This window comes from Ahaetulla prasina, chromosome 3 (genome assembly GCF_028640845.1).
Source record: "Ahaetulla prasina isolate Xishuangbanna chromosome 3, ASM2864084v1, whole genome shotgun sequence".
In the NCBI taxonomy this organism is placed as follows: domain Eukaryota; kingdom Metazoa; phylum Chordata; class Lepidosauria; order Squamata; family Colubridae; genus Ahaetulla; species Ahaetulla prasina.
The window spans coordinates 174514481-174532421 of NC_080541.1; the positions used below are offsets into that span (position 1 = coordinate 174514481).

General features: G+C 34.3%; 1 protein-coding gene across 1 annotated transcript in view; it reads left to right on the top strand.

Moving 5' to 3' along the window:
* Positions 1-6177, top strand: part of PIK3R3 (phosphoinositide-3-kinase regulatory subunit 3) — a 43706-nt gene extending 37529 nt beyond the window's left edge. Inside the window, exons 8-10 of the mRNA XM_058178925.1 lie at positions 109-177; positions 695-865; positions 1510-6177. Of these exons, the coding sequence (XP_058034908.1) occupies positions 109-177; positions 695-865; positions 1510-1708 (439 nt within the window). The 3' untranslated portion in view covers positions 1709-6177. The remainder of the gene's footprint in view (positions 1-108; positions 178-694; positions 866-1509) is intronic.
* Positions 6178-17941: the final 11764 nt, after the last annotated feature.

The following is a 17941-nucleotide window of genomic DNA, read 5'->3' on the forward strand; positions in this document are numbered from 1 at the left end:
ATTGATAAAATAATAGGTCTAGTATTCTTGGGATCTTGGAGAGGCATTTGATGGAATGATCCAAATCATTATAGAAAGTTAATAACTAGTATTGTCTCTCTTTGGCAGTTGGCTTAATCATAAAGGAGTAAGGCAGAAACGAATTAATGACTGGCTGGGAATCAAAAATGTTGATGAGTAAGTGCAATTGCTTAATGTTTTATTGTTGTCAAACTGTATTTAAAATCCTAGCAGAGGTGCGTACAGATCTGTGCTAGAATAATGTCATCACCACATAAATATGTATATTTTCTTAGTCAAAGACCATGTCTAAAATCCATAAGAACAGCCAAATAACAGATATTTTCTGTTTTATTATATTTATTTATTATATTTATATTCTGTTTCATTAAAAAGTAAACTTTATTATTGTAATGGATTTTACCATATGTAGAATATAGCACAAAAATGTAACTAATACTTCAGTGCTTTCTTCTTTCATTATTTTAATTATACACATGCACATTTACATATCAGACGCCCGATACCTACTCCACAGTTTGTGTTCTGCTTCTAACAAAAGTTGATGGCAGTAGTGTTGCGTGCACTTTTTAAGGCAAGGCATTGCTGATGTTTGTATACATTGTTTTATTCAAGAATAAGTATTATAAAAAGTAAACCCACATTAAGGAAAAAGGATTTGTTGTTTTCCTAGTACATATTTTATGAATGAGGAAGATGAAAATCTGCCACATTATGATGAAAAGACTTGGTTTGTGGGAGACATCAATCGCATCCAGGCAGAAGATTTGCTTTGCGGGAAACCTGATGGAGCATTTTTAATTCGAGAAAGTAGCAAGAAAGGCTGCTATGCTTGTTCTGTGGTGTAAGTATTGGCTTTATGAATTACTTGAAAGCTCTCAATACACTTGCAAAGCGTAACTATATTAGAAGAGCTTGCTTTAGAGTGGGATCTTTTTGCTGTAAGGATATTTTCTTTTTTAATTCTTAAAAACTTTTTAAAGATAATACCAGCATGTTTTAACTTGACTTTTTATAATGGACTTCCCCAGCAACAATTCCCCTAATGTTTCTCTTTTTGGTGAACTTATTGTTTTATCCAATTAGAAAATCACTAGAACAAGCAGTGAGATACAAATTTTTTAATGAAATAAATGATATAATTAATTGAGATTTGGGGCTGTTTTTTAAAACTGGGTTTTTCTTCATTCTCACTCATTCTTTTGACAAAATATTTCATTCTTCAGTTTCCCCCATTGGTCTAAATTCTATTACTTAAAAACAAAACTATTTTGGTAGAAATGATACACATGTAATCTCTTAGATACAGCTCCACATTTGTTAAAAGTATAGATGTCTTAATGGTCTGAAAATCTTCTTAAAAATAGCTTGCATTACAGAGCTAAAAAATTATTCTTAAACTATATGGTCCATTAATTTCTGAATCCTTTTTTATTGTAATCTTCTAGCTGATTTATCACGTTAAATGTTATTTCTTTTTCTTAACAGAACTGAAGGTGAAGTTAAACACTGTGTGATCTACAGCACTCCAAGAGGTTATGGGTTTGCAGAGCCGTATAACCTATATAGCACCCTTAAAGAATTAGTCCTGCATTATCAGCATACCTCTCTCGTCCAACACAACGACTCTCTAAATGTCCGTCTTGCTTATCCTGTCTACGCACAGATGCCCTCCCTTTGTAGATAAATTTTAGGAAGATGAAGTATAGGTGAAGTGTTGGTTATCTCGAATTTCTTTTCTACAATTTTTATTAGAACCCAGAGGGCATTCTTTCTCCTTAGACTGCTTGTTTTGCACAAGAAGTTATATGATGAATGTGAATCGGAAACTTAGCAGCAACAGCTTCGGGATAGGTACCATAGTGCTACCTGAAGATCAGCTGTGTTCATAAGGAGACTGCCTCTTGATTTCCCAAAAAGAACAAGAAAACTCTTTCAAATTCTGTGTTTAAAAATCCATTGAAGCAGAATTGTAGGAACATTTTTGCCTGGCACCATCAATGGAATTTCTACATGGATTTTTCTTTTCTGAGGTATTGGTAACGTCTTTCAGTCTTAAACTCCAGGAAATAGGAGAAAGGCTCACCTAAAAAAGCTTTTCCGTGTTAATTTTAGCAACTTTGCTGCAAGTTAGAATAACTTACAAATGAGGGCTCATCTTGATGTAGCATGGTATTTGGTGAGAGGAGACCAAAGGAATTTTGGGGGAAGTTTCAGGTTCATTCTTAAAAGAATATCCTCAAAGAAATGTTGCTTTATATATTACCAACAATAACAAAGTTTCAGTTTCAACAGCACTACTGATCTTCAAATTTGAAAAAGCAAACTTTATCCAACAAAACTTCTCTCATTGCTGGACTGAGCACTTATGGGGATAATTGCATTTGCAATCGCACACTTGCCAAAACTTGAAGAGAAAATTATGAAAGCTAAAACTTTCTCATGTCATTTTTATAACTGACCTGATGTAACTGCACCACTTTTTCCCCATTAGTTTTTAACATTTTTCTTTTCTTATAACTATTTCAGATGTTCTTTTTAAAAGATACTAAGCTTTGGAATGTATACCAGAATGAAGCGGGCTCTTGGCATGTTTTTTAAAATGCTTAATAATTTTTGCTGTTTTGAAAATATTGTTTGATTTTGTTTTTATAAAAAAAATTCTTGAAAAGTGCAATGGATTGCTTCTCAGTGGCTTGCTAAACCAAAAAAAAAAATTCCTATGAGTGCAGTCTATAATTGTTGAAACTGGCTACAATAATTTTACTTGTAATATGTTTGACTTGCACCCTAAATCATTAATTCCATTGCACAGATTGTATACGTATCCTTATGATTCATTGTTGTTTTACCATCAAGCAAATATTTGGGTAACTGAATTTTGTCAGACTGCTCAAGCTATAAAAGTGGTAGAATTTATTGGAATATAAACAGCTGTGCTTGGTTTTCTGCTGTCATCAGATCCATCTAGATTCTGTGTAACATCAAATAATAATTGCAAATAATGAGAACTGGGTCCACTAGACTAAGAATTTGTGTTCCTAAAAATGCTGTCCTTTTTTCACTCCACATATAATTTTCTTGAATTTTCTCTGTATACTTGAGCTAGAACAACTGCTTACACAAAGGAAGGGGGAAACAAGCAAATTCAGCATGAAGTGCATGCCAGGGGATTGGGACATGGACCTCTTCTGTCTTTACCTTGCTGTCATGACATCTTGAGCCCCCAGACTGTTACAATTGTTTACATATAGCAGAATGCACTACAGAAAGCATATGTATTATGCAGAATATGAAATTGCTGAAGAGGAGTTGAAAAATCTTGAATTCTACCATCAGCTGGAGGGGCCAAAGTAGACTGCTTAATATCTCCCCAACAGCACTTCTGATTTGCACTATTCTACTGTTATTTAAGCCAAGAGCTGCAGTAGTGTCTTTAGAAAAAAACTGGATTGACTGTAGTTCTTTGTGAAAAGAACTGTAGCTGTGTAATCCCTAGGCTTCTGCAAAGATAATGAATGATCCTTTCCCATCCTCTTAAATAAAGCCTGGACACCACACTTTACTTTTACTCACCAGCAAAGTTTCTACTGCTAAATGTGTCGTTGAATTTGCTAGTTTTCAGAAATAGCACGGAGATCCTCTGGATGCCAGGCGGGTTGTACAGTCTGATCTGGCGCTTGCACATTTTTCAAGTAGTGGTTAGGCTACAAAAGTCATATGTCAACATCAGTGGAACTTTTCTGGGCCTTTAGTAATCAGTCTTGTTATTTAAAATATAAACATAAAATGGATTGCCAGTATAAAATCTACCAACTCCCATTATTATGAATAAATTTCACCTTGTTTATCCATTCGAACTCCATGGAATTCGTTGATTTCAGTAATTCTGAAATGTACACTTCCTTTAAGCATTATCTATTTCATGTACACCTCAGGAGCCACCTTGATCCAGTTTATGAATATGGCTCTATTGTTTTCCACTCCTTAAAACCTAATTGAAATATATAGAGAATATGTTTTACCATCTACATTCAGCTTCAGCAGGAGTTCTTGATTTAATGTCCTTGACCGCAATAATTTTTTTATGTTAGTGAGACTTAGCTGACCTCAAGTGGCAGTGTTCTTAATTCTCCTGCTTGATTGTTAGGATTAGCTGCCCTACAAGCATCACTGGCTAACAGCAAAGCTGAAATGAACAGAACACAACAAAATTCCAGAAGTCAAATTAATGAACGAATAAGTACATCCAAAAAGCAAAGCAAGATATTTGCTTCTGAAAACGAAAATATTTGGCTTGTTAAAAAGTATGATTTTTTTAAAAATGCTGATCTTGATGATCCATTCTTTGTTTTTACAGTGTTAAATGGTAATTGGGGTGGACGAAATAATGTTGTCTAATATTCAGAGTTATGATTGAGAATTTTACAGTATTTTGTTTTCTCACAAGTTCATCTTTTATGCAATTGCTAAATTTGCTGTGATGCTCAGTGGGTCAGGTTAAAAACAATTGAAATGCCAGTACGTAATTAATTTCTTTGCCAGTGGTACTTAATAAGAACTAATGCATACATTTAATTGGAGGTTTCAAAAAGCAGTAATATCTGGGGTATAACGTCTCTTTTGCAGTCTTAGCCCTAAGCAGAACCCTGAACCATTCATTTAATCATATGAATAGTTTATGAACTATAGTCCCATTTTAAATATATACAAGGGCTCATATGAGCAAACGAGCTGTTTATTTTTCCATTCTCTCTTACACTGCCTCAAAGTACTTTTGTATATTTTTATTTTTCAAAAAGGTCATATAAACTACCACTGTTACCAACTTCTTGCACATCCATAGGATTCATTGGGATCATGGTCTAAGCATGACATTTTTATGCTGGAATACAGTACTCCAATTTCCAGCTATATCTATCAAATCCATCTACACTGAACTCATTTATATGCAATTAATCCAGTCGTATTTTTCTAATATAATGTAGCACTTGGATTAAAATAAAAGAAACCACATTAATTCGACAAGACACCAACCTGCATAATCTCAGGAATAGAGACAGGTCATTCAATCTGTCTTGGAACAGGTAGATAGTGGTTTGTTTAAAGAAATAGGGACATGTTTAGTGCTATGCTACAGATTTGGGGGATAAACATTGGCACTCACTATGGAAAGTCTTGACAAGATGTACAGTGACTTAATACAGTGTTTGTTCATGTAGCAATTTTGCTTTTTTGCTCTTTCAAATTTGGAAAAGCCCTTTTTGGTACTTGATTTTTTTTTCCTGATGAAATGTATGGTTGTTGGTTTTTTTGTTTGTTTTTGTTTTAAATTTTGTGTACCTTAAATTTACAGTTAATGGGGAATAAAAAGCTAAAGTGGTAGTGTGTATTGTGGCAAACTTTTTTTTAGGTTACAGTTTATGTGTGATTGTAGCCAAGCATTTGAATATATGGTCAACCATTGGTTTCTTATTTTTATTTGTGCACATTAATTCTTAAACCAGTGATTTATGGCTTGGGATATTTGGATGTTTCTGAGATAATTTTACACACAGTCTTCTTTTGCCCTTTAAAGAAAATTGAAGTTGGGAACATAATTCTTCTTTTCATTTCTTGAAACTCCCTATTTGCTTAGAGTATAGCCAAAATTAATTGTAGATTTGATTGTCAGCAATTTTAATAGTAAAAGTTATATATAAAAAACAAAACTGAAGATCTTACTCCAAGGATAGGATTGTTTTCAAACACTACAGTGGAAATACGTTACAGCATAAATCAATTTTTTTTTAAAGTATAATGGTTTGTTCTTTCTGGATTGATTAGGCAGATGGTAAATTCAACATTAAGAATGGGAAGCCACCATTAGTTTCTGTGTTGCTATCTTTGCCTTTTCTTTATACCTGAGCCATCAGTCCTTCTCTTCAAACCCAGGCTTTTCTCCACCTTCCTAAAAGATTTAGGAATGTCACAATACTTCCTGGAATTCACCTCTTGCTTCTTCATTGCTTATGAAAGCAATGAAGAAGAAAATATTCTGTGTCATCAAAAAGTTGGGCTCTGCAAATCTTGTTGCTGTTGTACTTAGGCCAACACTCTACCTTAGCATACTTTTAGTGGCTATATTTCTTTGCCAGTGGTAGATGTCTTCGCTACCAACAGTGCCTCCTTTCCATTCTCCTATGTTTTCATTGCTCTACAATCTTCCATTATCTCACATTAGGGGATGGGTAGACAGTGAAATAGAAGTGGCAGTTAACTAATGCTATGGAAATGCTGGGCGGGGGGTGGGGAAAGCTTCTCTTCCTTTGGGATATTAACACCCTCACAAAACTAAAACAATAGAAATAAATTTCAGTGAAAATTAGAGAAAACAGTATTTTACAGATGATACTTAATGTCAAGGAAACTTAACATGATAAATTCTACTATAAGCCCCATGTTGGAGAAAATGTAAAGAAATATAAAAAGATTGTGAAGTTGTTCAATCTTTTTGGATTGAATTTCTTGTTCCAATGGGATAGATCACCACCCAGGTACTTGATTTTATATTAGTTGGCCTTACAAAGTTTTTTTTGAAAATGCAAAAGTCACACTGAAATACAAAGAATCAGTTGTTTTCTTAATGGTCATAGATCGACATGATTCTGGAAAAGAAAAAAGGATTTTAATATTTCTACGTATAGCAAATATGCAGAATTACTTTAATGATAACAAATGATTTTTACTTCACCTCATATTAATAATCTGACTTTTCACAAAAAAAAAAGTTTCAAGCACTGCCATTTTGGCTGTGCACCATCATTTTTAAGCCAGTTTTTTCTATTTAATATGTTTTCAGCAACATGTCTTGATACAAATAACTCCTGTTAACTTAGAATATAATTTAAAGAGCTCTCCAGAGCAAATAGCACAGAAGCAACTCTGAGTTCAACAGAAGTGAACTGAAACACTAAAAATAAAATAATGGGTCATTTAGAGTCTACGTTGATTTTCCATATGATTTGGTAATCTGCCTTCAACGGTGGAAGGATTGCAGTTAACACCTTGCAGCCTTTTTTAAGGCAGGTAACATTTGTAGGAAAACAGAACTATTTCCAGGAATTTTTAGGGGACAATATTCTCCATATCCCTTTGTCCCAGCTGTTTGCACCTCTACTCCAGGCTCTATAGAGAGTTTGAGTTCGGGGCGACTATTTAATGAATGAATTAATTTTGTTAACAAAAACAATTAATGAATTAATTGTTTTTGTTAACAATTAATTGCTTGATTGTTTTGCCACTTTTCAGCCCCATCCATCTATTGCTCTGCAACCTTTTCTGTTTGTGTATTTGAGTGCGAGCAAGTGTACTACATGTATATAGATAGATGCATTAGCCATGACATTGCCCCAGAGTCCAAATTGCCCACCTGCTTTTACTGGAACCATTTAGCCTGAAACTAGGATCATATTTTGACTGCCCTCGCTACAAAAAGTAAAGTGAATCTTATCTCACTTCAAATAAAGCAAAGTTGTAATGCTTTTACAAACCCACAACTCTTTTGAGATAAAGTAACATTTGCATTTTTTAAAGTGAAAGCCACATCATCTAGAAATAGTGTGCAAAGGAGAGCAGTACTGTAGCATTAATTGCAACATATGGAAACAGTTATATCTATAGATATAAATAGAATATAATTTTCCCTAAGAATATGCAGTTATTAATTTTAATGGAGTATGCTAGGAATGTGCACTCCTTTGTACATCTCACATCTAAGCACTGCATTCTTGAAATACATTTTGGTTTCCTCTTAAGGGATACTCTTTATCAAAAGATTTGCTTCTCACGAAGCCACAACTATTGTTTTTATTTTTATTCTTTTTAATATGAATTCCAGCATGTAACTATGGTATTCGTGTTGGTCTGTAAAACCTGTTCTGTCATTTTATGATGTAGCCCAATTCATGTTGTTTAACTTTTGAAAAGAAACTGCTTCATGAAGAAAACAGTTGTATGTTAATCATATTGTAGTTTCTAGATGAGTAATGCAACATCATATGTGTCACCAAGTGTACTATGATGTTTTATGTTTTTTATTTTTTAAAAAATAGATGGTTGAGCTTTGGAATTCCAGACACTAAGCATTCTGGCCTATTTTGCTTTAAAATAAAAATGCAATAAAAATTGCAATAAAGCACATTTAAATGTAATGTTTTAGAAGGATGTACTGACCGCTGTTTCTAATAAATTCAGAAATACAGCCTAGTTGGTATGATGTGATCGTAAAAGTATGTTGGCATTCTTTTTAAAATGTAATATTTGATTTCTTAAAGATAAATTCTTACAAATCATGATACTTCAGTATATTATTGCGGAATCTCCAAATCCAAATCTTACCAATTTAAAATCCTGATTACTAAACGCTTTGTTACTTAGTTAGAATACCAACATCAAGTTTTTTCTTGCTTCAAAATTTCAAATCCATCTGTAGCATCCTATCTTCAAGCATTTTGCAGTTGGAGGGAGCATTATAATAACCTAATATAATATGACAAAGTTAGAACTCTAATATTTCTTAAAGAGGGATACTTGGATCCATTTTACCATAAGAGGGCTGCCCAGAATCACTTGGTAGTGAGATAGGCAGCATATAAATTAAATCAATTCAGTTCAATGGGGTTTATTATCCCTTGTGTTCTGACCGAAATCCACTAGCTTTCGTAATAAAAACTAATATTTCTAAAACTCTATCAAGCAACTAATGGAGTTACATACTACCTCTATCCTGACCACATTAATGCATACTTCAAAGCTAATTACAGGAACTCTCTCTTCAGTTAAGAGAGTCTTTACTGGATATAGTCTACTGCAATTTTGCTGTTACTAATAAAATTCTAAAGATGTCCTATTCCTGCAGTTCTATTCCATTTGCAATGTGCTTCCAAGATCATTCTATATCTGTCTGTCTGTCTGTCTGTCTGTCTGTCATCTATAAATCACAAAACAGACTTATTTGCTCCATTTTGACAAGCTTCAGGTTTTGGTTTAAATTGCACCTATCAGATGATTATTTAAGTAGTCTCTGATTTGGCTTCAACGCAATGCTAAGATTAAATGCCAAATGTTATGAATGTTGATTTTAATGAGTGTGAATTGCATCCTTAAATGTTTTGATACGTAATAAGATTTCTCCCAAAGAGTAAAGTGCACACACATTTGAACTAAAATGCTTGGTTTTTTATTCAATATATAGAGGGGTCTGCACTTCCTAAAGTCATGCTGTTTGCAGTCAATGTTTGCATTATATTAGACTGAAAACTATCAGCAAAATTATAGGTGAGGATGAGGAAAAGCTTGACTCTGATGAAAGAAAGCTGACAAAATTTTATTTATTCTGATTCAAGCACACTTCCAAATATTGAATTTTCTGATCTGCAAAGTAGAAAAATATATCAAGCCAAGGTCCATAATAATCCAGCATTTTGTTTCTTAAAACAGTCAGAAGGCTCTAGGGTGCTCACAAATAAGAGGTGGAAATATGCCTCACTCCTACCACTGTTTTCTTAGAACTGGAATCTGTCAAATGCTGACCTCAAATGTAAGACAAAACTGTATCTTCAAGGCCAACGGCCCTTGATAAGTTTGTTCTCCATGAATTTATCCAGTTCTGTTTTAAGACCACCTCTTATGGCAATGAAAGCCATAGGTAGTAAGGTCAATGTGACAAATAATTTCTTTTATCTGTTCTAAATCTTTCAGTCAATTTCATTAGATGATTACTGGTCCCATTATTTTTAGAGGGAGAAAATACTTCTTCCTCTGTACTTTTTCCATGTCAGGTATGATTGTACATCTTGAAAGTGTCTATCTTCACTCACCTTTTTTGCAAACAAAATGGTCCCAAATACTGTAGACTTTTCTCACATTGTAATTGTTTGACCTCCCTGATTGTTTTGGTAGATCGTTTCATTTTTTCTAGCTCTGATATGTCCTTTGCCAATTCAACAAACAGAACTGCACAAATACTACAGATGTGGGTGTATCAAATAATTATTTATTTATTATAGTGATGATATTTTTTATTTATATTCCTTTTCCTAATGAACCTGGATGGAATTTGAGATTTTTTCATACCAGCCACATACCTGCTTCACATTTTAACTGAGCAATCTATTTTAACACTATTTTTAAAAAAATTTACATCTGCCATTATTATAAGTAACTCAAGACAGTGAACATATCCAACATACCTTCCTCTTATTTTTCTCACAACAACAACCCTGTGAGGTGCATTGGACTGAGAGAGTGATTGGCCCAAAGTTTTTCCTGGGTAGATACAAACAGCTTAAATCCCATTAGTTCATATAAGAAGTTAAGAGATTTTTCCCAATCTTGCTGTTATACAATGAAATTTAATCAAATCTGCTGTTTTCTTGACCATTCACAAAGTTCGTTTTGGATCTTTTTACATTTTTTTTTTTGTCTTACCACCCTGAATAATTCGGTATTATTTATAAACATGGCCATCTTGCTGTTTATCCCTTATTTCCAGATAATTTATGAACTTAAAAAAGCAACAATCCCAACAGAGTCCTAATGTTCTTATCCCATGACTATTAAGTTTACTCAAGGGCCACCGTGAATAATTTTGTCAAAGGCTTTTTGAATATTCAAGAATACAATGTCACCTTCATCCATACTCTCTCTTCATGTCCTTTAAAATTCCAGAAGATTGGGGAAATTCGTTTGCAGAACTCATCCAGTTTTTTCTTTGTTTGTATTTCTGGTTGATTTTCTTTAATGATTATATCATGCAGTTTGTCTGTTACAAACATTAAGCCAACTGGCTTATAATTACTTGAATCTACTGCTATGTTCTTTAAAACTGGTGCCACATTCACTTTCCAGGTCTTTAGTATAATGCACAATCTGAGGGAGAGATTAGTTTTGCTAGGTCAGCAATTTCATATTTTAGCCCTTTTCAGAACATCAGGTAGATGTTCTCTGGGTATGTGCAGCCACATCCATGTCATGGGTCATCCACAGTTCACAAACCAGCACTGCCACAGTGTAAATATTTAAAACCTCCAATTCTCCAGGAAACAAGTTGCTCTCTTTTTCTTCTGTGTTTTGGAGAGAGTATCCTGTTTGTGGCAACTGTTTTCTCATTGGAGAGATCATCTGCTTCTGAGCTAGTGTCCACTGGGGTTAAAACCCTCAAATGCCATTTAGCTTATATATTACACAAAATGTTTATGGTCATCCAACTCTGTCAAGTTATCTTGGGGCAACACATTTCATACGCCCATTAGAATGCTTCCTCTTAGGGCTTACAGAAATCCCACCATAATGTTTAGAAAACTTTTGAGACTTCTCAATGAATTTACTAATAGTTTCAAAAGTCAATCTTCCCTTGCAAATCTCCAAAGCATTCTGAAGAAATGTTTGCAAAGGGCCAGATTATATTACATCTGGATAAATGCACCGGCTGCATGGAGGGACCATTTCGAAATTTGTTTCTTATCGTTCTGTGAAGGAAAGGGGAAAGAGTTATATGGTCATTCACAAAACAGACGTCAGTTTGATATAAGAAGAGGGAACACAGGTTGACTTATGCTCTGTTTGTCAGTTCAGATCTGAAAGAACTCTTTACCAGATCCAGACTCACAAGCAAGTGGACAGGGCCCTGCTGAAGGCACTTTAAATCTGCAGATAGTGAGGTCAAATTACAGATTGGTTTACGCTGTGAAAAAAAAATCTCAGCTGGAAAAGCCAGTGTGGTGTGGCAATTTACTAATAATTCCACCCATCAAATTTTCCTGAACTGAAATAAGCATTTATTCACAGCACCTATGACAGAGAGGCTCTAAGCACTGTTTATTTGTCCAATGTCTAGTACACTTGTTCACACTAAACCGGGTCAAGACAGGGCTTAGCAAGTAAACTTAAAGTTAACCCCAGTCAGTGGGAGAAATAAAAGGAGTTTGGGCCTAAACTACATCCTCTTTTCAAGTCTCTTTTCTCAACAAGTTAAGCATGAACCCTTTCTCCCTGCTTGTGAAACTCTTGTCAAAATACTTGAGTATATCTGCAAAACTGGGCACATGCAAGTGGGAGAAAAGGGCGAGATGGAATAAACAAGGATGGAATAACAAAAATCCGCCTCCCCAATTCTGACTTTGAAGATGTCAGTTCACACCAGGCTCTGTCTTAAATATTTTCCTGAACAATCAGAAAGGGATTCACTTAGTGCTTCCTTTTTTAAGGCTGGGACTCCTCTTTTCTTGACAGCATGCATCATCTTGTCTTGGGTGTGAGCCAATTGCCTTGTGGTGTGGCTGACTTTGATTAGACATTCTGTGAGCACAGACATCGAGAACTACATGTACATATTTCAATAGTCCCTTTTTTCCTCCTTTAGTTGGCATTTTGCTGAATCCTGTTTGCCGTCCCTCAGAGTCAGCGAAGACTATAAATCCGACAATGCAGGCATTGTCACCTACTTAGGGATCTATACCACAAATGCAATTTGGAACTTTTTCATAAAACACACGGTCAGGTTTAGGGTTATTTTAGATTTAGTATGTTTATTGGTGTTTGCCTCTTGTATTCCACTCTAACATATTTGGCTGCATCCCAGCACAACTCCTGTACTGCAAAAAAAGAGAAGTATCTTACAGTTCTACAGCAATAGGTCAAGATAAGCACAGAGACCGATCATTTGTTTCCCTTTCGAAAGAGTTTCCCCCCCCCCCCACTTGCTTCCCTTCAAACTCTGCACATTAAATTTACAGGGAACAATGTCCTTGAATAGCTTCAAGAAGGACTTTAATTTATACCGAAGCTTAAGTCATGGTTTTAAATAAAGTAAAGATGTAGTCTAGGTTACCAGCCTATAGCACATAAAGAAGTCTCTGTGAGTAATGATATTATTGGTCAGTTTGGGCACATTTTGGCCGGTATGCCATAAACACAAACAAAGCCCAGTGACAGTTTTATTCCAAGTATTCTTACCCTATTCTATGCAAGTTAGGACCTCTAATCTAAATACCCCTTTGCAAATAAACATGTTGCTCACATCCCATCAATTGCTCGCAAGCAAAGACTGACATTTAATTTGATGAGGGGAGGGGCTGAATAGAAAATCTCCAGGTTCTTGCTATGGTTTTTTTGATTCCATGATTTTAAAAATGCAGAGAAAATGAAGAATGATTTTGATGCAAATAAATGTTTTGGAAATAAAGAAGGGTTAGCAAGGACATCACCACCCTGAAGAATGAATGGGAAAAAATAATATAGTAGATGGATTTGGAATGAAAGTGAGATAATGTGAGAGAGCGCTAGAAGAATATTTTAGAAAACAGAAAAAAGCAGAAAACTTTAGAAAGTGATATGCTGAACAATTTGTACAATTCACATGGCCATCCATCTGAAATATACGACTGTGGGCAGATAAGAAATTAAAAAAATACAGGTAAAAATCACCACAACAAAAACAATAAATGAAGACAACAATACATTAAGAGAAAACTAACCAGCACAATCAGCGCAATATGGACTCAATCACATTGTTATTAATGTTAGCATACCAAGAGGAAAAAATGATGAAAAGGAAATGATAAATGTGTTGTTGGTATGTTACAAAATTGTAGACCTAGAAAGTGTTACTGGAAAAATGCAAAAATGTATACATAGTTTGTTATGGAATGACCAGGCAACTTATTTAAAGACTATATCTATGGCTGATAATTGGAAGAATGCTGTTACTATTCTTCTATATAAACAAAAAAACTGGCAAGAGTCCATGCAAAAACTACGGAGGGATTTGTTTGATGCTTGGAAAGATGTCTGACAGAATTGTGATTGAAAGGGTACAAGAAGCAATCAAAAGCAAAATTTAGGAAGCACAATACAGCTTTATGCTAAGCAGGTGATGAGCACATTAGAGTGTAGCTTTTTCAGTAGCTGCCTAAGCAATGCAGGAATATGAGAAAGCTTATTGAACATTTGCTGATTTAAAGAAATCATGAGAGAAAGTGAATAGGCTCTGTGAATTGATATTTTGCTTGAAGATGAAATTGAGGCTTGGCTGCTGAATGAAGAATGATATGTGACAGAAATAAAACAGGCATGAAAATAAACAGAATGCTTAGTAAATAGCACAGCACTGCTGGAAGAAAGAGAATAATGTGTATTGGTTGTTTAATGTATTTATGAATAAATGCATAATTAATGCTTGTAGTATTGTTAAAGGTGTATGGGTTGGAGACATTATTGTACATGAACCTTTATATACAGATCATGCTGTGTTAGAGAAACCAATGACTTTCAGCAAATGCTAGACAGATTGTCTGATGCCACAAGGAAAATGGATTTGAACATTAATGTAATAAAAGATAGCTGCTTGTGACAAGAAAATTATTTGCAGTTATACCAAATGGAGAAAAATTTAGAGCAAGTAGATAAAGTTGTATGTTTTGAATGAAATCTTAGTAAGGGTGAAAAAATGGAAAAATGTTTAATATCTATGAATACTGGTAGGAAAACAGGGGATAGTATGTGATCTAATTAGAAGTGGGCAGCACATTTTTTTGTTGAAATAAGTAAAAATGGTTGTGAATAAGAGCATACTCTCTCAGCACATAGAATTAAGTACGGTATATCAGGAGAAATACAGGTAGTCGTCGACTTACGATCACAATTGAGCCCAAAATTTCTGTTGCTAAGCGAAGTATTTATTAAGTGAATTTTCCCCCATTTTATAACCTCCAGGGCCTCCAGAAAAAAATGGCCGGCAGGGCTGACACGTTGCTTGCCACAATTGTTTAATGAATCATTACAGCTGTTAAATTAGTAACATGGTTTTAAGTGAATCTGGCTTTTCCATTGACTTTGCTTATCAGAAGGTTGCAAAAGATGATTTACATAATCCCGGGACATTACAACCATCATAAATATGAGTCAGTTGCCAAATGTCTGAATTTTGATCAGATGACCATGGGGATGCTGCAATAGTCATAAGTGTGAAAAATGGTCATAAGTCACTTTTTCCAGTGACGTTGTAACTTTGAACGGTCACTAAATGAAGTGTTGTAAGTCGAGGACTACCTGTATAAAGATAAGTTGAATGGACTAGGTATGGATTACTTATTTCGACTATTAAACCGAGACGAGACGGGACCAAGGGTGAATGCCAAATGAAAGTGGACTGAAATGAGTGACCCAATACCGATGGTGGTTTGATCAACCTGAAAAATGAAGATGATTCAATTTGTGGACAAACACATGAAGAGTGAATGGCTTAAGATGAAGTAAAAAAACCTGAGAATAATGGTTGCAATTAATGTTGATGGAAACTTGTTTTCTCTATGAAACCAAAACTTTTTTTGCTGGGATTAATGGACAATTAGAAAAGAGCCATGGAAGGCCATTCTTATATATTATTGCTCCAAGAGTATTATATCAAAAAATGGAAAGACTTTGAAATATCACAATGGAGTAATGATTTCTAAAAATGATGGAACTAGCAGAAGTGACAAAATTGTTTGCTTCGAGATACATGAACTACTACATGTATTAGTGACTGGAAACCATTTATGGACTCTTTGTTGAAAAAAAAATTGAACTTGTGATCTTTCAGTTTGATCATAAGAAAGAATAGATTACTGAAAGAAGGAAATTATGCTGTAACCTTAATTTACTTTTCCTTTATTTTTTTCCTTTAAATTTGAATTATTTTTACTTTGAAAGACACTTCTTTAATGAAAATTAATTTTTAAAAAGAAATTAGTTTTATCTTTTTTGTACCGTATTAAATAATTTCTTTCTTATCCATTTTTACATTTTGCACAGCAATGGTTATCTTGAATCAACAAGAAAGTATATTGATAGGCAAGCTTTATTCTATTCCGAACTATTTAAATATAATCAACACTTAAGAAACAGTTGTTTAGCAGATAAGAACTGTAACCCTATTATTACTTTCCTTGAAATACAGAACAAATCAAATCTTACATTTCTTAAGTGCTTTTTGATATTGGTAATACTGCTCAGCTAAAGAGCACTTCATAACGAACTAAATGTATGATTTATTTCCCAATAAAAGAACAAAATATATACTTAGTTTTCCCACAAAGATCAGTTCTAGCCATCTCCCCAAATACTAACATGTTCCAGTTGCATGGATGGGACTCTTCTAAACAGCTCTGCACAGAGTGACTCCTTTCTCAGCTATAGCCATTCAGGCACTCATCCAAACATCATTTCTTTCTGATGATATAAAATGCAACAGCATAAAGGGACCAAAGCTTTCTTTACTTCCCCCTCCCCCTCCAAACTAACATTGGAAAGGCCTTCTTTGATCAGTATTAAAATTACATGAAATGACGTTTCTAATCTGGGCAATTTATTAGTGCTTATCTTTTTGGAAACTCTGATAGTTCTATCTATTTAATATTAGTACTATAGTACTTGTTACTATTAGCAATGTATAGCATTATAAATATATATGCAGTATATCTTTTTTAAAGTTACATGTTTAATAGAATGGGGAAATCTCATGGACATAAATGTACTGTGATCTCAGCAAAGCATTCAAGAAAGTCAGTCATCATATCCTAATTAATAAAATGGTACATACAAGTTAGATAATAAAACTGTTAAGAAGGATTGGTTGAATAACTGTACCCAGAGAGTACTTATAAATGGTTCCATGTCAGCTTGGAAAGTAGTATTGAACAGAATTGCCATAGTGCTCAGTCCTAGCTTTTATGTTTAATATTTTTAACAAGGATGTAGATGTATGGGTTGTATGGATTATCAAATGTGCAGATGACATGAAATTAGGAATGACTAACATTACGGAAGATGAGACACAAAAAATAAGGAAGAAGTCATAAATCTAGGAAGAAGAAATGAAAAGCTTGAGTACAGACCAAACACAGTTGGATAGTAATACCTGTGAAAGGAATCCAAGTGTTCTAGCTTGTTGAATATGAGCACATGTTGAATATGAGCCAATAGCATGATACAAATGCTTAAAAGGCAAACACTTTTTCAGGATTTATTAACAATAGCACAGAGCCAGTATCATAAGAACTAAATGTCCAATTCTACTCTACCTTGCTCAGGGTCCACTTGAAATATTGTGTCCAGATCTCAGCACTGCAGTTTAAAAAAGACATCAACTAACTAGACCAAGTTTTTAAAAGGGGGTACTGAAAGATAAAAGGGACAATCCTAACCAAGTCCTATGGGGAATGCTAAATAAAATACGGTATATTTTGCCTGGATAAGAATTAGGGACAATCTGATAGTAGTATTTCAGAGAATTCAAAGGATGAAGGCAGTGGTTGGAATGCAGTATTGCAGGCTGACTCTGCTCACTGCCAGGATTTCAATCCTGACTGGTTTCATCTTTCCCTTTCAAGAGGAGGAGGATGATAATGATTGTCAATGATGATGTAATGATTACCGTTATTCTAGTAATAATGATTTTATTACCAGAAAATCATTACCTTCCGACCCAGATATTAGTTTAAAAAGTACATTTCAGCTGAATTTGCTTTGGAGTTCATGCTGAATAAACTCCACCAGCATCCCTAACTGTAAGATAAATTAAATATTCAGAAGGAAAGGAAATCGCACCTTCACTCAGAATATATATATAAAAAATCTGTTTTGCAATTTTGGTATTAGACAGAGAAAACAAAATTGCAAAGTCAATATGTATATATATGTGGCATTTCATTTTTTTAAAATTTAAAAATGCCCTGTGAGCTAGAGAGAGCCCTCTCGTGTAGAAAGGATTGCCCCCATTTCTTTATTAAAACTGGGCAGCTGCCTCGACAGACTCTGAATTAACACTTCCTCAACATGATAGACAGACACAATACAGCTTTGGTGCACTTTAATCAATATATGCAAATGAAGTCCCCTC